General features: G+C 40.5%; 1 protein-coding gene across 5 annotated transcripts in view; it reads left to right on the top strand.

The window, feature by feature from the left end:
- LOC140727319 (uncharacterized) overlaps positions 1–22,717 on the top strand; it is a 29,163-nt gene extending 6,446 nt beyond the window's left edge. For 4 of the 5 annotated variants that reach the window (XM_073044584.1, XM_073044585.1, XM_073044583.1 and 1 more), the window contains 3 exons: positions 8,837–9,868; positions 20,715–20,777; positions 22,151–22,717. In XM_073044584.1, the coding sequence (XP_072900685.1) occupies positions 8,951–9,868; positions 20,715–20,777; positions 22,151–22,201 (1,032 nt within the window). In that variant the 5' untranslated portion in view covers positions 8,837–8,950 and the 3' untranslated portion in view covers positions 22,202–22,717. The remainder of the gene's footprint in view (positions 1–8,836; positions 9,869–20,714; positions 20,778–22,150) is intronic. The other variant, XR_012098825.1, reaches the window with a different exon arrangement.
- Positions 22,718–27,582: the final 4,865 nt, after the last annotated feature.

The following is a 27,582-nucleotide window of genomic DNA, read 5'->3' on the forward strand; positions in this document are numbered from 1 at the left end:
TCATATTTTACAAACAAAGTCACCCCATGCCCTCTACTCACATGCCTGTACTTTCAATACAAGGTGTATTCTTAGTTGTTAAGCTCCCATCTGTTATGTTCTTATCCCTGTCTAAACATTCGGTCTTATTCTGGAGACTTAAGTAACCTCTTTTGCGCTCTCCTTCACTTTTATTTTATCCATACTTTTCCAAGCTGTTGAACTCACCTTCCCCCTACGAATTACTTCATTTGTAGCCCAATATCCACAGCTCCCGACTTATGCAACGCGCTAAGACTCTGGTCCCATCACGGTTCAGATGGAGCCCGTCCCATTGGAACAACTCCCTCCTTCAACGATACTGGTGACACTGTTGCACAAATTCAGATCCACTTCTCCCACACCAATTTTTGAGCCACTCATTTAGCTCTCTGATCTTATTAACCCTGTGCTAATTTGCATGTGACTACAGTAACAATTGAGAGATGGTTACAGTTTTGGTTCTGCATTTTAATTTAGCCCCTAGCTGCTCAAATTCGCTTAGTAGAATCTCTTTCCCTGTTCTTTCTACGTCATTGATACCCACGTAGACCATGACTTTTGGACCTTACCCCTCCCCCTCGAAGTTCATCTGAAATGTCCTGAACTTGGACACTAGGCAGATAACACAGCCTTTGGGACTCTTGATCTTTATGACAGAGAATTGTGTCTATTCTTCTGACTATACTATTCCCATTACAGTTACATTTCTTGAACCATGGTGCCATGGTTTGGTTGTTGTCCTTCCTTCCTACAACCCCCACTCTCATCCTCACAGGGAGCAACAATCTCAGACCTGTTGGGCAAGCTCAGGGCTGAGGCTGCACCAGCACTTCTTTTAGATCTCCCTACCTGCCTCATTCACAGTCACAACCACTTGTCCCTGGTTTCAGACTGAATTTGAAGTAATTAATCTAATGGGTGAGATTGCCTCCTGAATCACAGTGTAAGTTAATTATCCTCTCCCCTGATGCATCACCTTGTTTGAAAGTCAGATTTCAGACCATCAACTTTCAGCCTGAGTTCCTTGAGCAACCAATACTTACTGTAAATGTGGTCACCAGCTGCCACAATGGTTCCGCTAGCTTCTACATCATGCAGCTACAACACATCACCTGGTACTGCATTCTATTTAATATGTAGTTGCAATTTGTTATCTTTTTAGTTAACTGCTATATAAATATCCTTACCTGTTCTTACCTGCTCTTCTGAGTATCAGACTTCAGACTCCTATACTGGCCTGCTCATGCAATGGCCATCCCAAATGGCTCAGGTACCTTGGCTTCCACCTCTTCTTGTTGAAGCCTCTTGAGTCAAAGTCTTAGTTGCTCACTCTATCCCTGTCCCACTCTAACAATGGCTGCTCCCACAATGGCCACTTCCTTTTATTGGCCTAAGTGATCCATCTGCAATGAGACTTGCTCTTTTCAGTGGCTTCTGCTCTAACACAGATCTTACTCTCGCTACTCCAAAGAACAGACTTCTCCAGAACTCACCTTACACGCCATCAGCTCCACATTTCACAGATCATATTTCTCATTTTTCACCAACTCCATCTGGACTCCACCACTTGACACATATTCTTCTCCCCTTTTTTTATTTTCAAGAGTGTGGACCCTTCATGACTCCTGATCTTCTTTTCAGTCTCCACCAACCATTCCTCACCTTACAGCTCTTTGCAACGAGAGGAAATGCTATATTTGTTCTTTCACCTTTTTCCTTTTCATCATCCAGGGATGCATGCAGTCTTCCAAGGCAAAGCAGTCATTTAAGCTTCTTCAGAACTAATATTCTACATTTGGTGATCACAATTTGGTCTCTTCTGTAAAAGAGAAACAAATGCAGATTTGGAAATCACTTTGTGAAGCATCTGTATTCAGTTTATAAGTGCTTCTTATTACCTACTACATTAATTCTTCACTGACTCTCACCTATTCTATCTGTAGCTTCTGGTACCATTACAACGAGGCCCATTTCAAGTTCAATGCACAGCACTTCATTTTCTATGTGAATATATTGCATCCTCCAGGATGCAATATTGAATTCTCCAACTTTTGCTCATTTTTACTGTCTATATCAGAACTGGGCATTTCTCCTGTAGAACATTCAATAGTTTGACTCATTTCTCTCTCCATTACTACAACCTACACATGTTCTACGATTCTGCTTTAGTGACATGGACAAAGTAGTCACAAATTCCCTTTGTTTTATCCACCCCTTCTGCAACCTTTTCAGCAACTTAAGAGTTAACTTTTTGTATCTATTTTCTGGTTTCTTCAGAGGGGTTCTGACTCAAAACATTAACTGTGTTATTCATTCCACAGATGTTGCCTGTCTTGCTGAAAATTATCAACTTTGTTATGTTTTATTTCATATTTCCAGCATCTACTGTTTTTACTACTTTAGTTAAAATTGTTAAATTTTAACATTTAAGATGCTGTGAGATGTTTCATTTTAAAATTTAACTGAAATTCAACAGTTCCTTAAGTTCTCAATTACAGTATATTATAGGTTCAACAGTGCACATGAAGTAATGGTTTCAGTGCAATTAAGGTTTAATTATAGAGAATACAACATTTGAACTGGTTTGTATTCCTGACCCTGAGTGAGATAAAGCCACAGAAATTTTTAGATGTGGCTTGCTTCAGGGCACACCTGGAGTGTTACAAGACTTGTATCTAATTCCCATCTAACTATATCAATACTTCCTTTAGTTCAAGCTTTGTCTTCTATATTATTCACCTCAATTACTCCCAATAGTATCAAATTCTCCATTGTTTACGACACAGAAATAATTCTTTTAATTGTTTACTGTCTTCTCTTTCAGTAATCCCAAAACAAATCCTGTGGGACACCATTTCCCAATCTCACTTGCTCTTAACCTCTATAATATTTATCCACTCATAGCAGTTTTTAAATCATATTGCTGAGATCTCTTTAATTGTACATCTTTCATTCTCCTCTTTTTGGTCCACTATGTATATTGAGGAGCCTGATGGTAACATGGTAGTGTAGTGCTTAGCACAGTGCTTTACAGCAGTGGTCCCCAACCAGTGGGCCGCGGACCGGTGTTTGGGGACCACTACTTTACAGTACCAGCAACTGGGGTTCAATTCCTGCTGCTGCCTGTAAGGCGTTTGTATGTTCTCCCCATGACTGCATGGGTTTCCTTCAGGTGCTCCCATGGTCTAAAGACATACCAGTTGATAAATTAATGGGTCCCATGATTAGGCTCAGGTTAAATCGGGTGGGGGGGTGGGGTTGCTGGATGGTACAGCTCGAAGGGTGGGAAAGGCCTACTCCACACTGTATCTCAATAAATAAAATAAATAAATTATGACCGAGCTGTACCAGATACAGATGTCTGGCAAAATATCCTTGCAATCAATATAATATAGGCTTAGAATGCTAAAATTACTCAAAGGTTAGATAGCATCTGAGAATTGAAATCATTGTTTCAGATTGTGAACAACCTTATCTTGAATATATAATTGACAGAAATTCAATTAAATTAACAAATTGACAGTTTCGAGTCATTGAGTCATAGAATTATGCAACATGCACAGAAGCCATTTCACTCATCTTGTTCACGACACCCAGTGGCACCTTTCTGTATTAACCCCATTTTCCAGCCCTTGGTCCATAGACTAATATGCTTCAGTAGTGTAAGTGCTTATCTAGACACTTAATTTTGTCAGTATGCATTCTAGGTACTTACCACTCTCTGGCTGAAGAAGGTTCTCTGCACATCCACTCTGACACTTGCTCTTACCTAAAAATCTATGTTCTGTAGTTTTTTGTATCTTTGTTATGAGTAAAAATTTTCTGAAAGCCACCTTGTCTATACTTTTCATAATTCTATAATACTCAGTCATGTCCCCTCTTAATCACTTCTTTTCCAGGAAGTAAAAACAAACTAGCTTCTCCTGCCCCTCCTTATAACTGAACAGTTCCATCCCTGGCAGCATCCTGGTGAATCTCCCTTGCACCATCTCCACTGCTATTATGTCCTTCCTGTGGCATGTATAAAAGAAGGCAAGGCATTAGACGTGATTTATATTGACTTTAGTAAAGCCTTAGACAAAGTCCCACATGGGAGACTGGTTGAAAATGTTAGGACCCATGGGATCTGACAGTCGGCAAACTGGATCCAGATTTGGCTTGGCAATAGGAGACAGGTGATTGCAGAAGATCGTTTTGCATTTGGATGCCTGTGATTAGTTATGTCCCATAAAGATCACTGTTGGGACCCTAGTTGTTTGTAATATTTATGACTTCGATTTGAATGTGGGAGGCAAGATCAGTACGATTGACCAGAACTGCCTGCAGTCCTTCAGGTAGGTATAGACAAAGTTTCGTAATATTCAACACCTCGACTAACAAAGACAGGTAGCCCTATGCCTTCCTAACCATGTTATCTACCTATGTTGGCACCTTCAAAGATCTATGAACTTGTACTGTGGTTCCTTTGTTCCTCAATACTCTCTAAGATCCTATTATTCATGGTCTATCGTCACATCTGTACTACTCTCTAAAAACAGTACCTCACATTTGTGTGGATTATGTACTATATAATTGGCATTTTTCAGCTTATTTTACCAAAATCAGTGCATCTGCGGCCAAATAGTACTTTACACACTACAAGGACTCCACCAATCTTGGTGTCATCTATAAATGTACCGATCTTGCTTTCCAAATCCAAATCTAACTCATGCATATTGCAAACAGTTAGGGTGCCTGCACTGATCTTTGAAGAACACCACTAGTCACATGTATCCAATCACAAAAATAGTCCTCTACATCACCTTCTGTCTCTTATTGCCTCTTATGGATCCAGTTTGCCAACTTACTGTGGATCCCATGGTTCCCAATCTTTTGAACCAATCTTCCATGTGGGATATTGTCAAAGACTTTATTAAAGTCAATGCAAACCATATTTATTGTCTTTCCCTCATTGATGCACTTTATTACCTCTTCAAAGAATTCATTGAAATTGGTCAAACAGGATCTGCCCTTGACAAACCTGTGCTGACTGTCTCTGATTAGTAGCTGCTTTTCCAAGTCATCAATAGTCCTTTGCCTCAGAGTTTTTTTTTCTGGCATCTTACATGCCACTGATGCTAGGCTTATGGGTCTATAGTTATCATGCTTCTCCCTGCTGCCATTCTTAAAATAAGGACAATGTTTGTGGTCCTCCAGTCATCTGATATCTAGCTTTTGTCTAGCGAAGATTTAACATTCTCAGATGGAGCACTGGCAAACTTTTTAATTGCCTGGTGTGGTAGCCTGGGGTAAATCTTATCTAATCCTGGGGATTCATTCACTTTTAAGACCATAAGACCATAAGAAACCTGAGCAGAATTAGGCCATTTGGCCCATCGAGTCTGCTCCGCCATTTCGTGATGGCAGATCCTATTTTCCTCTCAGCCCCAATCTCCTGCCTTCTCTCTGTAGCTCATCATGCCCCAACCAGTCAAGAATCTATCAACCTCTGCCTTAGATATACATCAAGATTTGGCCTCCGCAGCTGCCTGCGGCAAAGAATGCCACAGATTCACAACGCTCTGGATAAAGAAATTCCTCTCCAGTTTCAGCACATCCTTTCTAGGATAAGGGGCCCAAAACTACTCACAATATTCCAAGTGAGTCCTCACCAGTGCTTTATAAATTCTCAACATTACATCCTGTTAAGACTGCTTAGCCATCAAATACCTCATTTCTTTCATAGAGGCCTACACTAGATTTTTCTTTTCTTTTTCAACCTTTTTATTAAGTTTCAAATTAATAAGCATAGCAATAATGATAATCTGAAAAAGATTTAAAAAATTCAACTGTATGCCCATCTGGGCCAGGTGCTTTACCAGAGTTCATCGAAAAAATTGCTTTCTTTCTTTCCTCTTCAGTAATGGGTGCATCTAATGCTAAACGTTCATCAGCTGGTAATTTTGGAATATTCAGTTTCCTTAAAAATTCATGCATTCTGGTAGGATCATCAGGAAATTCTGATTGATATAAATTGGTATAAAATTCTTGAAAAGGTTTATTAATTTCATCATGGTCAACCATCAAAATACCATCCCATCTACAAACTTTATTATTGTGACGTTTCACCAAAGCAGCTATCAATTGGTTAGCCAATAATTTACCTGATATATCACCATGTATATAAAATTGACCCTTAGTTTTAAGTAATTGGTTTTCAATCGGGGATGTTAATAACATACTATGTTACATCTGAAGTACAACTCTCTCTTTATAAAGCTCCAAATTGGGAGTAATAGAATATTTTTTTTAGCAATTTCTTTAATCTTATCAACCAATGTACGTATTTCACTATTAATTCGTTTTTTTCAATCCAGCAGAGTATGAAATAATTTCCCCGCAGATTAAAGATATTTTAAAGGTATCCCATAATATCCCACTGGGAATTTCTTCAGTTGAGTTAGATTAAAACAAAAATGCAACCTGTTCTTTAATGAAATTAACAAAATTTAAATCCTGAAACAAAATAAAATTAAACCACCATTGTCTGGTACTAAAAATTACATCACTAAATTTAATTGATAATTTCAGAGGCGCATGATTGGAAATGGCAATTGCATCATACTCACAGGTAGTGACAGACAAAACTAATCGAGAATCAATAAAGAAGTAATCGATTCTAGAGTAATTATCATATACATGAGAAAAGAAAGAGAACTCTTTATCAACACACACAAAATGCTGGTGGAATACAGCAGGCCAGGCAGCATCTATAGGGAGAAGCACCGTCGACGTTTCGGGCCGAGACCCAAGAAGGGTCTGTCCTGACGAAGGGTCTCGGCCTGAAACGTCAACAGTGCTTCTCCCTATAGATGCTGCCTGGCCTGTTGTGTTCCACCAGCATTTTGTGTGTGTTGTTTGAATTTCCAGCATCTGCAGATTTCTTCGTGTAGAACTCTTTATCATTAGGATGTAAAAAACCTCCAAATCTCTAAAATTCCCACGTCAACGGAAAAGGAATTAATAAAAATAGCAGGTTTTTTGGAAGTACCTGATTGGGTGCAGATCTAACCATCATAAGATTCAAATGATTAAAATCTCCATCCATTATTAACATATATTCATTTAAATTGGGAAGAGATACAAATAAATGCTTGTTTATAAATGGTTTTAAATTTTTTTATATATTGGAGACTTGTCGTCAAGAGAGATGGGGATTGGGTGGTTCTTAGATAATTTTCTGGTGCCTATTGGCCAGGTTTCGTGGCTTTGTGGGGGGGGGGTCTACTTTTAGTTCAGTATTTTTCATTTGGGCTGATTTGAAACTACAAAAATGTTTGTATTGTCGTAACTTCCGGTTCCTCTTTAAACTTTAGTTTCCTCTTCCTGATTCATGATTTTCCTATAGGAAACATTGCATACAATGTGGTTAACGCTTTACACACCATATGGTTTATTTAAGGAAAATGGATAATATTATTAACTTTGTTTCATGGAACACAAATGGTTTCAGTCATCCAATTAAATGGAAGAAGATTTTTAAAGTTTTTCATAGATTGAATACTCAGATTATTTTTGCGCAGGAGACTCGTGAGGAAGGAGGATAATCAGCGTTTTTTGGGGTTTTGGAAAGGTCAACAGTTTCACTCAAACTCATCAACCAAAGTGAAAGGTGTTTCCATTTTTATAGACCCTTTGATCCCATTTGTTCATTATGATACAATCTCAGACTCATATTGTAGATTCCTATTAATTACTGGTTTACATTATAACCAAAAAGTAATTTTGGTTAATGTTTATGCACCAAATATTGCACTAGATTTTTATCTACCCCTTCACTGAATTCTCCAGCTACAAAGGCAGGTCCTTTTGTGAATAATGATGAAAAGTATTCATTTAAAACCTCAGCTATACAATTTGGCTCCATGTACAAAACATCCTTGATGTACCTAACTGGCTCCACAATTTCCATTGTTCTTTTCCCTTAATATGTTTAGAAAGCCCCTTTTGATTTACCTAATCCTCCCTGCCAACTTCTTTTCATGGACTGATTTGTCTTGCTAATTTTTTAAGCCTCTCCCTTGAGCTCTTGTCCTCATGACAGAATTCACCCGTCAGTTGTTCCCTATACCTATCTCATTTGCTTCCTCTGTTCTCTTTATCCAATCCTAAGTATCCTTTGACAATCAGAGTTCCCTATAGTTGTTGCCACTAAATTTTAGCCTTCTAGGAACATGTTGGCCTTGAACTCTTGCTATTTCTTCTTTGATTGCTCCCCGCTATGCAGATGCAGAATTACCTATAAGTAGATCACCCCAGTCTAACTTTGCCAAATCTACTATTATGTTAATGAAATTGGCCTTAGCACAATTTAAGACCTTAATTACTGGTCCATTTCCATAGCTGCTTTAAAATATATTATCTTCAAAATAATACCCTACTGACACTCCCTGCACTTAACTATTATATTCTGCAAGCCAAGATCCAATAATACTTCCTTTGTTTATCTATCTTATACTGTATCAAAAAGCTCTCCTGGATTCATCCCTCTGAGTCTTCAGAGCAAAGATGATTCCAAGTAATAATTGAAATTCTCCAGTATGATAACCATACTTTTGACTCTGAGTTTGTAATCATCTCCTCTCTTACTTTTCTTTCTTTTTTGCTTGACCCCACTTTTAAAAAACTCCATAGTGAGTCCATTTGCAGCTCCAATGATTGTACACATTTTGCCAGGAGTTGCGGTTCTTGCTGAGACACTGAAAATGTTTCTTGCATTAAATTGAGACAATTGTACTTCTATTAACGATATCATCTCACATTTTTTATTGAAAAGAACGATGACCAGAAATCTGTAGAAAAGGAAACTGAAGGATCTGATGAGCAAGAAACTCTTACTGCTGTCCAAGAAGTGGTGTCAGAACTGATCATAGAGACTGAAGCTAAACCAATGTCAGAGCCAGTGGCTGAACCAGTGGCAGAGCCACCAGAGCCAGTGGGTGAACTAGTAGCAGAGACTGCAGCTGAACCAGCAACACAGCCAGTAGCTGAAGCAGTGGCAGGGACTGAAGCTGAACCAGCAACACAGCCAGTGGCTGAACCAGTGGCAAAGATGGAAGCTGGACCAGTGCCAGAGCCAGTGGCTGAACTAACAATGGAGGCAGAAGGTGAACCAGCAACACAGCCAGTGGCAGAGACTGAAGCTGAACCAGTGCCAGAGCCAGGGGCTGAACCAGTAGCAGAGATGGCAACTGAACCAGCAATACAGCCAGTGGCTGAACCAGTGGCAGGGACTGAAGCTGAACCAGCAACACAGCCAGTGGCTGAACCAGTGGCAGAGACTGAAGCTGGACCAGTGCCAGAGCCAGTGGACAACCGAGCAGCTGACACTGAAATTGAACCAGCAACACAGCCAGTAGCTGAAGCAGTGGCAGAGACTGAAGCTGAACCAGTGCCAGAGCCAGGGGCTGAACCAGTAGCAGAGATGGCAACTGAACCAGCAATACAGCCAGTGGCTGAACCAGTGGCAGGGACTGAAGCTAAACCAGTGCCAGAGCCAGTGGCTGAACCAGTGGCAGGGACTGAAGCTAAACCAGTGGCAGAAACCGCAGCTGAACCAGTGGCAAAAACGGCAGCTGAAGCAGAAGGGCAGGTCATTAGCACATCTGAAATTGAGCCAATAAGTAAAGGTGAAACATCAGTTAAACCTAAGCTACAGCCTACAACAATTGCTACAATTCAACCCCCAGCTGCAGCTGAGACAGAGGTGTCTACAGAAATTGAAGAAAAATTTGCAGTCTGTTTTGAAGATCCATATAAGCAATCTGTGTTGTATATGGAGAAGCATAATATTCTACAGATATTTCAGGTTGGTGGGCACTTCAAAAGCAAGTTACTCTAGTCTATCTGATTAGCAGGAGCTTAAATTAACTGCAGACTTTTTTTTCTGGTGCCAGGTTAATATTGTTTGGTTCTTCTCAGGGAGGTGTGAATTTGTGAATGGCTGGGTGAAGTTCTTGTCCTCCCTGCCTCATTATATATACAACACAGAAGAGTATTGCTGCCAGCAGGGTACAGGCCCTTCACCTGGTCTCTGCTGACCTGGCTGATCTCAGACAGGGATTGGTAAGAACATTTTCAGTTGGCATCAATGTCCCTGTACTAAGAAGGAAAGAGATCAGTTAGGGTTCCTGCACCAAATTGTTTCCTGGTTACTTCTGCTACATAACATAGCTGTAGATAAAAGCATGATTTTCCTTGTGTGTGGTTGAAGAGTTGGTGCAGGGGCGGGTGATTTCTGATTTGCTGGATCATTGTGATCTCTCCAGGGGAAGGAGGACCTGTACAAAAGGAATGGGTTATACCCGAACTCAAGATGGACCAATGTCCTTTCGGATAGGTTTCCTAGAGCTGTGAGGGAAGTTTAAACTAGGCTGGCAAGAGGATGGGAACCAGAGTGTTAGGAGAGATGATGGGACAGTTGGTGTGAAGATAGAGGCACTGTACAGAGACAGTGAGGAAGGGTAGGCAGAGGATAGGACATAAATGCAGTCAGATGGATGGGTTGTTATTAATGCAGGAAATATTACGAGCAAGGGTGATGAGCTTAGAGCGTGGATCAGCTGATGGAATGATGATGCTGTGGCGATTCTGAGACATTGCTGTAACAAGAGCAGGATTGGTTGCTTGATGCTTCGGCATTTAGATGTTTCAGAAGGGACAGGGAAGGACATAACAGAGTTGGGAGAGGGGCATTGCTAATCAGGAATAGTATCACAACTGCAGAACATCATGGATGGATTGTCTATGGTAGGGGTTCCCAACCTGGGGTTTTCTGACCCCTTGCTTAATAGTATTGGTCCATGGCACAAAAGCAGTTAGAAACCCCTGGTATACTGAGTCTGTGTAGGTAGAAGTCAGGAGCAGGATGGGAGCACTCATTCTAATGAGAATATTTTTTACCACCCCCTGCCCCCCCATAGTAATAGGGCCACTGAAGATCAAATAAGTAAGCAGATTGTGAAAAGGTGCAAGAATAACAAGGGTAGGAAAGATAAAGGGTTGGAGAGGAAAGAATTTGATATGAGAGGAGAATGGACCATAGGAGAAAAGGAATTGGGAGGGGACCAAGGGGGAGGTGATTGGTAGGTGAGAAGAGGTAAGGAAACAGAGTGGGGAATAGAAAAAGTGGGGAGATGGTGGGAAATTTTTTTTTACCGGAAGAACTCGATATGCATGCCATCAATTTGGAGGCTACCTAGATGGAATATGAGATGTTGTTTCTCTCCCCTGAGGGTGGCCTCATCATGGCACAACAACCTACTGTGGTTTATAAAAGATGTTGGTTGACTGTTTGTCTCCAGAGATTGGGGCACAGGGATCGAGAAAGGGGAGGGTTGTGTCAGGAATGGACCGAGTGAATTTAAGGGTAAGGTGGAAGTTGGGGCCAAAGTTGACGAGCTCAGCATGGGTACATGAAGTAGTACCAAGCAGTTGTCAAAGCAGCAGAGGAAGAGTTGGGGAGCATTACCAGGGAAGGCTTGAAATATATATTGTTCTATGCAGCCAATATAAAGGCAGATATACTTGGGGCCCATGCAGGTGCCCATGACTACCCCTTGAATCTGGAGAAAGTGGGAGGAGCTGAAGGAGCCAATTAAATATTGTTGAGTGTGATGACCAATTCTACCAGATGGAGGAAGGTGGTGGTGGAGGAGGGGAACTGATTGGTTCTTTTATTGAGAAAGAAGTGGAGAGCTTTAAGCTCTTCTTGATGGGAGATAGAAGTGTATAGGGACTGGACATCCATGAGGCAGTCAGGGTCAGAGAATTGAAGATTATTCCTTCTGGTAAGATGGCAGCACGTTTGGATTCAGTGGCCTCTCAGGGGCCAATCAAAGGTGTCTTTTCTTTGTTAAAATTATTTTTTTTAATATTGCAAAATAATGCTGGACTCCAAGAACTTCAGGTACTGCAAGTCTACCGCATCAGTGAGCTGCACGTTAGTGGAGGTGCTGGACTGGGTGCAGACTGTGTTGCTGCCTGCTACAGGAAGGCATTGGAGTAGGTGTGCTAAGGTGGCGTGCAGTGTAACCATGGGTGATTGCCTTCCACATTTCTCTTGTGATCACAAGGCCCTGTTGGACATTGATGATGTAAGATGCCACAGGCCTGTTTCCCTTGTTTGGTGGTACGACAGATGGCAGGCAAGCTGTGTGGCCTTGGTTGTAGCAAGGACTAGGCCTCAAGCCACGGGCTTGCCTGCTGCTGCAGTCCAGGAGAGGAGATGCCAGAGGTGGTGTAGCATACGTCTGTGCTCGGTTGGGGAATGGCCCTTCACATCCATGCCGCCCTTCAGTGTTCGATTGGTGGAATGACAGATCGGATTGTGTGCATATGTTTCTATGCCGCTGGGAACTGTACCATCAATTTGCTGGACATGTCACTCAGGAAGCTGGCTTTATATATGTATTTTTTTGTGTGACTATGTTTTTTTGCTCGCTATTTTGGATGCGCTGTGTATGCTTTGCACAGAATAACACTGTTTCATTCAGCCGTATTCATGTATGATTGAATGATAATTAAACTTGAATTTGATTTGATTAGATTGGTTAGTGAGGAGACTGAGAGCTTGAGAAATGTCGCTGAAGTAGGTGGGAAGGGTCTAAAGCAAGGGGTATAGAATGGAGTCAAGGCATGTGGACATGAGTTCAGTGGGGCAGGAACAGGCAGAGGCAATGGGCCTACCTGGACAGCCAGGTTTGTGGATCTTGGGTAGGAGGTAGAAGCGAGCAGTGTGGGGTAAGGGAACAATGATTTTCATGGCTGTGGATGGGAGTTCTCCAGAGTTGATGAAGTCAGTGATGGTGTCAGAGACAGTTTTCCAATAGTCTGGAGTGAGGTCCTCTTCAAGGAGTAGGCATGAGGAGGTGTCTGGGAGTTGTTGCTTGGCCTCAGCAAGGTGGAGGTCAGTTTCTCACACCACAACAGCACCTGCTTTGTCTGCAGATTTGATGGTAAGGTTGGGATTGGCACAGAGAGAGTGGAGGGCAGTGTGTTCAGTGGGTTAAGGTTTGAGGAGGAGTGGAGAGAGGATTATTAGGTACAGTCAGCATGGCATTGTGAGGAGCAGGTCAAGCCTTATGAGCCTGATTGAATTATTTGAAGAAGTCATAAAACATTTTGTTGATCGTAGAGCAATGGATGTGGTGTATATGGATTTTAGTAAGGCATTTAAATATGTTCCCCTTGATAGGTCATTCAAAAAGTCAAGAGGCATGCAATCCTTGGAAACTTGGATGCATGGACTCAGAATTGGCTAGTCCACAGAAGGCAGAGGGTGGTAGTAGATGGAGCCTATTCCACCAGGAGGTTCATGACTAGTCATTTTTCTTAGCGATCTATTCTGGGAACCCCTGCTTTTTGTGACTTACATAAATACCTTGGCTGAAGAAGTGGAAAGCTGCTTTAATAAATTTGCAGGCAACACAAAGGTTTGTGGCATTGTGGAAAGTGTAGAAAGTTGTTGTAGATCATAGGATGGAAAGCTGGGCTGAGGAGTGGCAGATGGAGGGACTGAGGTGAAGAGCTGCAAGGGAATGTTGTATAAAAGTGGATGGACCACACTTGGAGAATTATGTTCAGTTCTGGTCACCTCATTATAGGAAGTATACAGAAACTTTAGAGAGGGTGCAGAGGAGATTTATCAAGCTGCTGCCTGGATTAGAGAACATGTCTTATGAGGAATGGCTGAGCAACCTAGGGCTTTTCTCTTTAGTGTGTAGGACAATGACAGGCAACTTGATCGAGGTGTATATGATTATAAGAGGCATAGATGGAGTGGACAGCTTGGGGCAGGAATGGTTAATACTAGAAAACATCATTTTAGGTGAGTGGAGGAAGATGTGAGATGTCAGAGGCAGATTTTTTTATACAGAGTGAGAAGTATCTGGAATACACTGTTGGGGGTGGTGGTAGAGGCTGATACATTAGGAACACTTAAGAGTCTCTTAGGTAGCCATGTGGATAAAAGAAATGGAGGGCTATGGGCTGTGTAGGAGGGACAGATTAGACTGATTGGACATTTGGTTGAGAAGTCAGTGGGCATGTCCTACTGTACAGAATTCAACTCTCTAATCTCATTTACCATTCATTCAAACTATGTGTTCTAAATCACTTACTGTTAAAAATAAAGGTTCTGTATATCTGCTATAATCATAAAAAAGAGGTACATCCAAACAGCTGTCTATAAATCAAAAGAGACCATTTTTTTAGTTTGGTTACCAATTAATTGAAGCATAGATTATGGCCTATCTGTGTCATTCTTCTACGTAGTTTTTCCATGCAGGAATCAGTCAGTGAGGATACATCATAGTTTTGTGATGACCTCCGATTCTGCACTGACTACTTTTGTGAATACCCCAGTTCTCTCTATTTTTTAAGAATGGGATTAGGATTAGATTAAAATTCTGTTTTGCTCTCAACAGATTATTTTTTGGACACAATATAATAAAAGCAACCTAGAGTGCCTTATTAATGTCAGAGGTATGGAACTATTTAGCATTGGTGTGCTTATCTCAGATTTATTTACCTATGGAATCTATATTGTCAAAGTCCTGTGTCTGAATAAGTTCTAGTAGAATTGTAAATCTTTACAACTTCTGACCAGGATCAAGTATTTTTGAGTTGTACACAGTCTAGTGTAAAGCACAGGAAGTTCTGCCTATTCTGTTCTTGTAACAGGTCAGAAATTCTTCTCTTGAGCACAGAAGCAGCGGAAAATGCTCAAGTTGAGATTGGAAGAAGGTGAGGAATCCTTGACCTGTTCCATTTTGCAAGCCCCATTGCTGCATTTGTCTGGGGGGGGGGGCATGTTGGATGCTCTTGTGAGTTTGAAAGTGAGGTTTATGAGGTTTCAAGTGTTTGGTCAATATTGGCATGAGACCAACTGAAACAAAGCTGAATATGTGGAGGCATAACATTCCAAAGTTGATTTAAAATTGCTCCAACATTTTGGCCAGTTAATCCTGTTAAGCTCCCTTTCTATTTTCTTTGAATAAGTAATTATTATTTTTGATGCTTCATTGAATATAAAATGCCTTTGGAAATTAGTCACACACCTCTTCTTAGTATAAAGACAATGCATAATGTGAATAGTTTTATTGAGATATCCAAGTACTGCCTTAAGAGGATTATGGCTAAGTCCTTGCAGCTGTTATCTGAGTGAAAATGACAACTTTTGCTGTCTGTACACTGTGAAACTGACTGTATATCTTCTCCCCAGATATCTTTATAAGTAAGTAGTCTGATTAAACTTCAGGTATTTACAACCATTCACAATGTAAAAAGTTAATTCCTTTTTGCATCAATGTAGTTAAGTTTTCAATGATGTGCTACCTGGACATACCACCTGCGGAACCAGATGAACCAACACACTCGACCACCATTATACCACCATTAAGAATGCTTACTATACCATCCTATGCCTACACTTTGGAAAGTCTGATCACCTGACTGTATTTCTACTCCCAGTGTATAAGCAGTGACTAAAGACTGCAGCACCATTGATGAGGACCAAAAAGGTATGGTCAAAGGAGTAGGAGGAGGAGTGCTTACAGGACTGCTTTGAGTCAGTGTATTGGAAGATATTCAGGGATTCTTTTTCAAATCTGAATATATATGCCACAGATATCACTGACTTCATGAAGACCTGTGTGGATGAGTGTGTGCTTTTGAGAACAAACCGGACATGCCCAAACCAAAAGTCATGAATGAAACAGAAGATTCCTAGTCTGCTGAGGGCTAGATCTGTGGCATTCAGGACTGATGATCCAGTACTGTACAAGAAGTCCAGATACAACCTACAGAAGGCTACTTTAAGAGTGAGAAAATAATCCCGATTGAAGTTAGAGGTGGAATCAGATGCACGTCAGCTGTAGCAGCTTTTGGAGGTCATTAGTTCCAACAAAGTGAAACCTAACGTCATTAATGGCTGTGATGCTTCACACCCAGATGAGCTCAATGCCTTCCATGCACACTTTGAATGGGAGAATAAAACTACAGGTGTGAGAATCCCTGCAGCATCTAGTGACTCTGTGATCTCTGTCTCAGAGACCGACATCAGAATATCTTTCAAGAAGGTGAACCCTTTCAAGATGCAAGATCCAAAAAGTGTGGAAGACTGTTACCAGTGGTATACCTCAGGGATTGGTACTGAAACCCTTGCTGTTTATAACACAGGTTGAGTATCGCTTGTATGAAAATCCAACATCCAAAAACTTCAGAAATCCGAATTTCTTTCGAGAGCTGACATGACATCACCAGTGTAAATCCCACACGGCGCTGGGAGTATTCCCAGGTGATGCGCAGGTCTGAGCATCACAGACAGTTCTGAGAAGCAGCCTCACATGTAATGAACAGAAAATAAAGAAAAATAGAAAAATGCTGCATAAAGCGAAAAATGAAGATCGCAAATATGTATTGAAAGAGTGGAGCGTCGGACTGAACATATGCCGCTTAACGGTATTGCTGATCATAAAACAAGCAAAGATCGATCACAACAAACTGAAAATTGATGGTAATTGTGAATATTCAGCAGGCTGGTTGCAGAAATTTAAGAAAAAGCATAGCTTAAAAATTTTAAAGATTTTAAAGATAAAGCATCTGCTGATCACGAAGCATTAAAAAGTTTGTGAAGATCTTCGCTGCTGAACATCTTAACAACAGATCAAGTCTACAATACTGATTGGTTTTTATACCTTTCATAAAACCAAATACAGTGTAATGTAACCTTTTAATCAAAACACGGCATCGAAGGAGACTGAAATCCTGCTGTCATTTGTTGTTTGATAGCTGTTTCAAGTATTTTCCCGATGCTGCTGTGTTGTTTTTGTTACCCTGCACACTTTATTTTTTCATTATATTAATGGTATGTAATAATTTTTGCTGTTAAGTACTGTACACATGTATGATGAACAAGTGTAAGACAAAGACTACTTACCAGTAGCACATAAATTCAGAGTCAGAAATGATGACGATCCCAAGTTCTCTCGTTTAACGTTCCAACATCTGAAACACTTCCGACCCCAGGCATTTAGGATAAGGGGTACTGAACTTGCATATTTAAATGACTGGTGATAGATGGTCTGATTGCTGACGGGATAAAAATCAGAGAAGTCATAAATAGTGAAAGAGGATGTCTGAGGATACAGATAGATGTAGATTCAGCTGGAAAGTTGGGCTTTGAGGGTGATAGATGGAATTTGATCCAGACAAGTGTGAGATTATGCATTTTGGGATATCAGATACTAGCAGGACTTTTACAGTAAATAGCATGGGCTTTAAGAGTGTTGATGTATAGCGAGGCCTTGGGTTCAGGTCCATAGTTCCCTTTATACTGAAAACACAGGTACGAAGTTCAAAAATTCAAAATAAATTTACTATCAAAGTACATTTAACCATAACAGAATCAATGAAAGTCTGCCCAACTAGGGTATTCAACCAAAGTGCGGAAGACAACAAACTGTGCAAATACAAAATAAAGAAGAAATAATAATTAATAAATAAATAAGAAATAAATAAATATTGAGAACATGAGATAAGAGTGTTAGAAAGTGAGACCATTGGTGATGGGAGCATTTCAATGATGGGGCAAGTGAAGTTGAGTGATGTTATCCCCTTTGGTTCAAGAACCTGATGGTTAAGGGGTAGTAACTGCTTCTGAATCTGGTCCTTCTTCCTGACAGCAGCAGTGAGAAGGGAGCATGTGTTTCATGTAGATGTGCTCAATGGTGGGGAGGGCTTTACCCGTGATAGGACTGGGCCATATTCATTACTTTTTGTAGGATTTTCCCTACAAGGGCACTGGCGTTTCCATACCAGGCACTACACATCTATAGAAGCTTGTCAAAGTTTTAGGTGTCATAACCAATCTCTGAAAACTCCTAAGGAAGTAGAGGCGTGCTGTACTTTCTTCATAATTGCACATATGTGCTGGGCGCAAGACAAGTCCTCTGAAATGATAACCTTGAAGAATTTAAAGTTGCTGACTGTCTCCACCTCTGATCTCTGATGAAGACTGGCTCATGGACCTCTGGTTTCCTTCTCCTGAAGTCGATAGTCAGCTGCTTGGTCTTGCTGACATTGAGTAAGAAGTTGCTGTGGCACCACTCAGCCACATTTTTGATCTCCCTCCTATACTGACTTATGACCACTTTTGATTCGGTCTATGAGAGTTATGTGGTCAGCAAATGTAAATATGGCATTGGAGCTGTGCTTAGCCACACAGTCATGGGTATAAAGTGTGTAGAGCAGGGGGCTAAGCACACAGCCTTGTGGTAATGGAGATTGTGGAGGAGATGTTGTTGCCAATCTGAACTGGCTGAAGTCTGCAAATGAGGTAAATGAGGATCCAATTGCACAAGGAGGTATTGAGTCCACGGTCTTGGAGCTTATTGTTTAGTTTTGAAGGGAAAGTTGTTTTTACTTGCAGAATAGCGCTGGAACTCACTGCCTGAGGAGGATGTGAAATCAGAACACAAAAAAGGACATTTAAGAGACATTTAGACAAATACTTGAATAGGCAATGCTCAGAAGAATATGGAAGTAATGCAGAAAAGATTGGATTAGTGTAGATAGGTATCATGATCTGCATGGACAAGTTGAGCCAAAGGGACTGTTCCTGTGCTGAATCATTCTATTATTTCGAGTTTGGTATTGAGTAGTCAACGTGGCTTTGTGAAGGGAAGATCGTGCCTCATGAACCTGATTGAGTTTTTTGAAGAGGTAACAAAAGAAATTGATGAGTGTAGGGCAGTGGATGTGATCTACATGGACTTTAGCAAAGCATTTGCCAAGGTCCCTTATGAGAGACTCATCCGGAAATTCATGATACATGGGATCAGTGGAACCTTGGCTGTTTGGATAAAAAATTGGCTTAAAGGAAGAAAGCAGAGGGTAGTTGTGGAAGGAAAGTATTCTGCCTGGACGTCGGTAACTAGCGGAGTGCCGCAGGGATCTGTCCTGGGACCCCTGCTATTTGTGATTTTTATAAATGACCTGGATGTAGAGGCGGAAGGGTGGGTGAGTAAGTTTGCAGATGACACGAAGATTGGAAGAGTTGTGGATGTAGGTGGTCGAAGGTTACAAGAGGATATAGACAGGCTGCAGAGTTGGGCAGAAAAATGGCAGATGGAGTTCAATCCGGCCAAGTATGAGGTAATGCATTTTGGAAGGACAAACCAGAAGACTGAGTACAGGATAAATGGTCAGTTACTTAAGAGTGCGGATGAACAAAGGGACCTTGGGGTTCAAATCCATAAATCCCTCAAGGTCACTACACAGGTTGATAGGGTGGTTAAGAAGGCCTATGGGATGCTAGGCTTCATTAACAGGGAGATTGAGTTCAAGAGTAGGGAGATCATGTTGCAACTCTACAAATCTCTGGTGAGACCGCACTTAGAGTATTGTGTTCAATTCTGGTCACCTCATTATAGGAAGGATGTGGAAGCTATAGAGAGGGTGCAGAGGAGATTTACCAGGATGTTGCCTGGTTTGGAGAACAAGTCATATGAAGCAAAGTTAGCAGAGCTGGGACTTTTCTCTTTGAGCGTAGAAGAATGAGAGGGTACTTGATAGAGGACTACAAGATTATGAGAGGCATAGATAGGGTGGATAGTCAGTACCTGTTTCCCAGGGCGCTGATAGCAAACACCAGAGGGCATATGTACAAAATTAAGGGAGGGAAGTTTAGGGGGGACATCAGGGGTAAGTTTTTTTACACAGAGGGTTGTGAGTGCCTGGAATGACTTGCCAGTGATGGTGGTGGAGCCAAAAACATTAGGGGTATTTAAGAGCCTCTTGGACAGGCACATGGATGAAAGAAAAATGGAGGGTTTTGGGGTAGTGTGGGTTTAGTACTTTTTTTTGAGAATTATATGGGTCGGCACAACATGGAGGGCTGAAGGGCCTGTACTGTGCGGTAGTGTTCTATGGTTGTTCTATGGAATTATTTTGCATAGGTACGCCAATGAAAAATATTTCATGAGAAACACCTTCACTGCATTCCAGCATTGTAATAATAGTAAAAAAAGATAATCAGAAATAAGTGAATATCAACTTTCGTGCAGGAATTGGTTTTGGGGTGCAAGCAGTTGTGGTGCTGGTGAGAGGGTAAACGTCGACCAGAGTCCTTTCTCTCTGAAACCCAGCATAAGTACTGCGTATAGGGGTCTTAAACAGAAGGTGTTTCAGTAGCAACACTAAGTTTCTGACAAATATGCTAAGCAGAGTATGGAATAATAGTGATTTCTAAGCCTTCAGACTAAAATGCAGTATTAATGTTTAATCACTGACTTCAAAATAAATTGAGTGAATGAGGCATAACATTCTGGAAAAATTGTACAATGAATAAATTATATGTAAAATACTACGGTAAGCAAAGATTTCCAGTGAGCTGAATGAAGAAGTAAAGGAATAAATAATTTTAAAAATTGGAACATGCTGGGTTTCACTAAACAGTGCAAACTTTTCAAAAATCAATTAGTTCTTGTAAAGCACTATATTTTTTATGAATTAAACATTTTCATAAAATTACCAACATGAAAATGTAAGCACCCACATAACTCAGGTAGGAGGACTAACAGTTTTTAAACTGGGTTTTTAATATCAATTCTGTAAAGAAATGTAACAGATTTTAAATATATTTTGTTTTACAGAAAATGACTGAAAAACTGGTATATGAAAGACCAGATGACCCCCTTGAGTTCATGTTACAGCAGGTATGAGATGTACCACAAAATAATTTGCAGCCCCATCTATATTAATAAAAAAGCTATTGACCAAGGTTATCCTGCACCTCAGTGGGTAAATGCACAGTAAAAATTAAACTGAGGTAGATAGGTGAAGAAGTTCCCATTTGAAAGTCTAATCTAGGATTCTCAATTGAGATAGCTTTAGAACAATACAATTGACCTAGGAACAGTTTACCCATGCAGTCTGCCACAATACTAGTTAAAGAAAACTGTTCTGTAGACAGTGATATTAAACCAGATTGTGATTCTGATTAAACTTGATTCTGATATCTTGGTAATTCTATTTTTTTTCTAAATCTACCCTCTGTCACATTCAATACAATGACAATTAAAAATAAAGCTAGAACAGTTGTAAATGTTCAGCAAGATGGGCAACAATTGTAGGGAGATAATTTTGGTATTTCCAACTTATCTTGCTAATATGGCTGTAAATTTCCTATTATATTTTTGTCCCACTATTACTGAGCCTAATTTTGACTGACCTGCAACCATACCAACATTTTAAACATCTTTACTGTTTAACTTAACCCTCACAAAATAATAATCAATTTCACCCAACAGATTTTCCCACTTTCTGGAATTTCCAAATGGAGATTTTTAAATTTATTTGCTATTTTTACTATTTGTTTACTTTATCATTTAGTGACATAATGCTTCAATAGTTTCCTTGTTTAAAATGAGTTCTTCCATATCTTTATGACTAAAGTTTTTTCCTGTCTGAATATTATGCATACCCATGTCTCCCTTCATGTAACTTATCATGATTGGTTTTGTTTTCCTATTCTTCCCTTCTAGGTTTAAACTTTTGCACTTCCGTATTTTAACCACTTCTTTAATTGCAGCTCATCTGTCTCCTCCTATTTTGAATCTTTGCTCCCTGTCTTTCCCTACTTCCTAAAAGGTCAGTCCTCACCTATCTTCCCTTTCTACATTTCGGTCTCAATACTGTGACTATTCCCAAATGCATATCCCCCAAAATTTCTTCCTGCCCCCCCCATCCCCATATGTTGGATTGTCTTCAAATCATTCTCAATTTTTGAAGCATGAAACTGCAGCAATTTGAGTTCCATTCCTTTAAATAATTCATATCATTAGTATTGTTATAAATTCCCTGCTCCTGCTCTACAACAAATGTTGAAGATACTTGCGACAAAAACTCTTAAAGTGTATTTAGTTCTTGTTGAGTTGTGATAATATTTCTTCTTACCTTTTTATGCATTTAATCCTCTGGACTGAATTCTTTTACTCTATCTAAATCAAATAGAATCTCAGATATTTTCTTGTTTTATAATAGACACAATACCTATTCACAATATATGACTATTTCTGCTCCATGACAGGTACAAGCAATGATCTGGATGCGTGACCAGCAAGAATTCTGTGTTGAATAAAATGCACCAGAGCCGACTGTGCTGTGAAAACATTATGTAAGAGTTGATGTGTTTTGATTTTTAATCAAGCCTCCTCTTATTGTCTCTGTAATACCATACAGCATATGGTATAGTGTAAGATAGAGAACACAAGACAAGTGAACAATGCCAAAAGTTGAATGGATGAAATTGTATCCCTTTCCCAAACAGACACCAAGATCTGGTCAATATTTCTAATCATGAATGTATATTTTACATGAATTTGATGTTAAGAGTTACAATGATAGCAACTTTTTTTCTGAAAACAAACATCTGAATGCATCCTTTTACATCTGGTCCATCTGTTATTATGGACAAGTTAACAGGGCCTATGAAGCCATTAAATAATTAGGCAGAATCAAATTGCTTTGATGAAAGGGAACTTGTGTTTGACAAAGCCGACACATTTTTGAGGATATACGAGGGGTAATTGATAAGTTCGTGGCCTAAGGTAGAAGGAGTCAATTTTAGAAAACCTAGCACATTTATTTTTCAACATAGTCCCCTCCTACATGTACACACTTAGTCCAGCGGCCGTGGAGCATACAGATCCCTTCTTTGTAGAAGTGGTCCACAGCAGGGGTGATTGATAAGTTTGTGGCCTAAGGTAGAAGGAGATGAGTTATTAACTTCAAACTTTCTGCATTATCACTCAAAGAGCTGAACTGCACATGCATGTAATGAGAGTGTCTTGGACCTCCAGGTGGTCCACAGTGGGGGTGATTGATAAGTTTGTGGCCTAAGGCAGAAGGAGATGAGTTATACAGCTCTCATTACATGCACGTGCAGTTCAACACTTTAATTTGAAAATGCAGAAAATTTGAAGTTAATAACTCATCTCCTTCTACCTTAGGCCACAAACTTATTAATCACCCAATGCTGTGGACCACTTCTGGAGGTCCAAGACACCAACTTCCACAAAGAAGGGATCTGTATGCTCTACAACCCCTGGACTAAATGTGCAAATGTAGGAAAAATAAATGTGCTAAGTTTTCTAAAATTGTCTCCTTCTACCTTAGACCATGAACTTATCAATCACCCCTTGTAGTTAGCTGTGTAGATAAGGATGGGATAGGTTGATTTGTGCTGTGAATGGATGAAATATATCTGGATTAAAAAAAACATTTAATAAAGTACCATACAAAAAGTTATCACATATATAAGAACTCCTTTGACAGAGAAAATACAGCGCAGAGCTGGTTAAAATGAAAGACTCTCTTATAGGTAGACAGGCTTTTACTGATAGGTTAATAAAAGAATCATTGCAGGTTCTCATACTACAACATCTTCATTGCTCAGATAAAACTATAGAGTGTAGTAAATCTAAATTTGCCAATGGTACAAATCTAGATGGGAAATCAGATTTGAAGGCAATAGGTGAAATGATTGATCAACAGGGTGACACATTTTATGTAAGGTGGAAAAATGTGAGACAGTTCACTTTAGTAGGAATAATATACTAAATAATACTAAATAATATACTTAATAGTGATGGAGTATCACTTGCAAGATTGTGCAATATGTACTAACTGGAATATTATGAGAACAGACCTGGCAGCTGAAAACTGGGCATCTACTGGCTAGAAGGGTAGATAATGAAGGGGGTGTGGGGGTGGTTTGAGCTTGGAGTGATGTTGTGTATTTCATTCAGTAATGTTAGAGTAATCTTGTATATATGTCATTTGATTAAGCATTCTTGCTCATTTAAATAATTACGGGTTATATGTAAAATATGTAAATTGCATACGTCATCACGCTAGCACGTGATATGCGTGTGCCTCACTTAAAAGTAAAACTCAAAGTTACTCCCATGCTTTGGACTCCTGTGCCTTCCTTTGATTTAGTTTAATATTTTGAAGTTACAAAACATTGGCAACGAGGTATTTTTAAAACCCCAAAATGGGGACTGACCCGTTCAAGTGCAGTGAAGCTTTCAAGTTTAAAAAAAGCAAAATGAGGAATGGTTGAGTTAAATGCAGCCCAGTACATGCAGAGATGTCGAGTTTTTAAAAAAGGCCATAAACAGAAGAATTCATGGTTCATAAAGAGTGAGTACCGGGAGATGATAATCATTTAAAAAAATCAGAAATGGCTGGATACATGGAAAGATTGACGAGTTTGATTACACAACAGGTACTTGGCTCATGTGTACTCAGCCATTGGAACAGAGTTTTGAAGCAAATGAAATAGCCAATGAGAAGCTAAGTGAATTGGGTTTAAAGGGATACAGTTTGCTTTGAATAACTGCTCCAACCAAACCATCAGAAACTAGCTTTGCTGTTATTGTAAAAGTGATTGTTCTCTTCACGGAAGGACTGAGTTCAATTCCAATGGGAGGATGTTTTCAAAATCTAAGATTTATGGGATAATTGGCCTGTGGTTTACATTTCTCTCCTTCAGATTTCTATGTTTACTTTCTTGTTGCTGACTGGCAGGTTGGCATTCCAGTAGGCGATATGGTAGTTTCTGTGAGGGGAGGGATTGGATATTTGGGGTCTGATGTTCTTGTTGGTATTTCTGTATGTGTGATCTGTTTGTTTTTATGTGTGACAGAGGGGGTTGAGGTGTGATGTTATTGTCACTGTTTTTATCATGAGGGATGGGGCCGGGGGTTTGGGATTTGATATTCCAGCTGCTGTTTTCCATGTGGGTGATGTGTTAGCTTTTGTGCTAACATAAGGGAGGAGGTGGGAATTTGGGGGTTTGTGAGTTTTGTTTTTCTTTTTCATGTGGGGAGGGGGTTGGCATTATTTCTCTTTTCTGTATTTAATGGTTATCAGGAGTAGACAAATATCAGAGTTATATTGTACATGCATACTTCGACAATAAAATAAACCTTTGAACCTTTGAGTGACACAGGACTGTGTAGCCTTGAAATTTACAATGTGAAAATTACCATTGGACAAGCAATATGGTTGGGTTGAGTTGTTCTCCAATCTTGGCAATGGTTTGCCAATGGTTTGCCAATCTATTTGCAATGGTTTTGTCTTCATACGAGGAGACACCATCAGTGCGCTGTTCACTTGTGATGCGTCCTCTGAATGCTTGCCTTTTATACCCTTATCAATCAGTTGATTGGTCGTCATTATGGGAACATAATTGTGATGTAGGGAACAGGTCCCGTCACTGATTGATTGCATGGTGAACTCTGTTTTCTGGAATTTTGCCTCAGAAATGGGATCAAGGTCTACACGTCTTCCAGGAACTCTCTTGCATGCCACACGTTTGCTTGCATCATAACTTTCACTGATGCCCAGTTAAATATGTGCACCTCTTGATCTTCATGGGTAGAGACTAGGGAGAGTTGGTCATGCCGCTTAACAGCCAGTTGATCATCATGGATCCTTGTGGATAGTTTTCTCCCATTTTGGCCATCTTAACATTTGCTGCAGTCCCTGTATTGGATTCTGTAGACCATATTGGTTTGTTCTTTACGTCTGCAGCGTACTTTCCTCAATGTTGCTGTTGGTTTATGCATGACTGAAATTCTATGTTCTTGGAGCAGTTGGGTCATCATTGCTGAGATATCTCAAATGTATCGAAGGACAACCCATTTGGTCGCTTCTTGGTTGGAACAGCACACTTATGATGCCTGCTCATATGGTGATGAAACGTTTGGAAATGGATTGCCAAGATAGGAGACAACTCAACTCAACCATCAACCACCACAGCTACACATTTTCTGAGTTATTTCCAGACAAGCAATATAGCTTATGCCAGAAGTGAATGGCAAATCTATTAAAATGCAATCAGACACTGACTCAGCTGCTTCTGTTATTCCACAAAATGAGTCTGAACGACAGACATTTCAAAGATACCAAACTGAAGCCTGCAAATATTCAGGAAGAACTTAGACTGCAGAAAAGATAACTCCTGTGGGTATGACATTCGTAATGGTGAAATACAACAACCAACAAGCCACATTGAGCTTGTATGCAGTAAAAAGAGAAGGACCAGCATTGTGGAGTGTGGTTGGCTGAAACAGCTATAACTTGATTGGAGATCCATCCACCAATTAGAAGCCACTTCCCCTGCAATAAAGCCAACTGAAAGCAAATTAAGAAAGGTACTGGAAGAAGCCACAACTGTCTCCATGCCGAACACCATGAACCATTGTCCAATAGAGAGCAAATATGTGTTAGTGCCAACCTCTGTGCCTCTAGTTGGAAAGCATATTGGAGCGAGGAAGGACTATACTGCTTAGAGGAAGCATGGAAGTAACAAAAGCAGTGGTCTGACCACAACTGTTTTGTTAGGTAACATATATGAGAAAGGCGAATAAGCTCTTCTTGGGTTTCCAGCCGGGTACAAGTATCGATCTTAACCAATGTTTCAATGACAAACTCTTCAATCTTCATCAGGGATGATGCCTGGGCAAGTCTAGTCCAGCGGTTTTTATACCTCAGTCGTCCGTCCCTCCTAATTTTTAGTCCTCATCCAATCAGGTTTCTACTGTCCCAGATTGTTTACAGCGGAAACCTGATTGGACGAGGTCTAATCAATCAGGAGGGATGGATGTATGAACTTCAAGTGAAAGACAAAAAAAAACTGCTTGTAAAATTAGATACAAAACAACCAAAGCCCAGATGGCCGAATGAAAGGCATAAAAGAAAGGAGTTAATGGAGATATGAAAACAGAAAAACCATCAGATGATGTTGTGCATGGACAGCCGCGGACCTTGGACTTGGACAGGGGGAGCATGGACAGCCGCGGACCTTGGACTTGGACCCTGGGGACTGGGACCACCACGGCCCTTGGACTTGGACCCTGGGACCTTGATTCACCGCTGCCAGACACTTGGATACCATGGATCGCTGCAGTCAGAAACGTGGACACCAAAACACAGGACAAGGAATCTTGAACCAGGACTCCTCCTCCAGATCAGGCATCGAGCCGGGACTTCTTCAGGGGTAGACACAGACACTGGGCATGACATCGAGCCAGAACTCCACCTTCAACTCAGGCACCGAGCCGGTACTCTTCTTCGGGGGTAGACACAGACACTGGTTATGAACATCAAGCCAGGACTCCGCCTTCCACTCAGGCACCGAGCCAGGACTCTTCGAAGGGTAGACATGGACAAGGGGCATGAACGTCGAGTCAGGACTCCACCTTCCACTCACCCCTGGTAGATTGACCTTCCCTGGACCCACTCTGGTGACGGAAGGGGAATTGCTGGTACTCCGATGCGGGCTGGATCACTCTGGCTTGTCGTAGCGGTGGCGGCAACTTGCAAAGGCTTCTTAACACTCTCGCCCTGTACGGCTAAAGCCAGGGGCTTATAAGCTGCTGGTTCAGGTCGAGGGTAGATTACCTTGATTGCCAAGCTCAAGGGACGCATGAAACAAAATTAAAAGGGAAC

This window comes from Hemitrygon akajei, chromosome 5, assembly GCF_048418815.1.
Source record: "Hemitrygon akajei chromosome 5, sHemAka1.3, whole genome shotgun sequence".
In the NCBI taxonomy this organism is placed as follows: Eukaryota; Metazoa; Chordata; class Chondrichthyes; order Myliobatiformes; family Dasyatidae; genus Hemitrygon; species Hemitrygon akajei.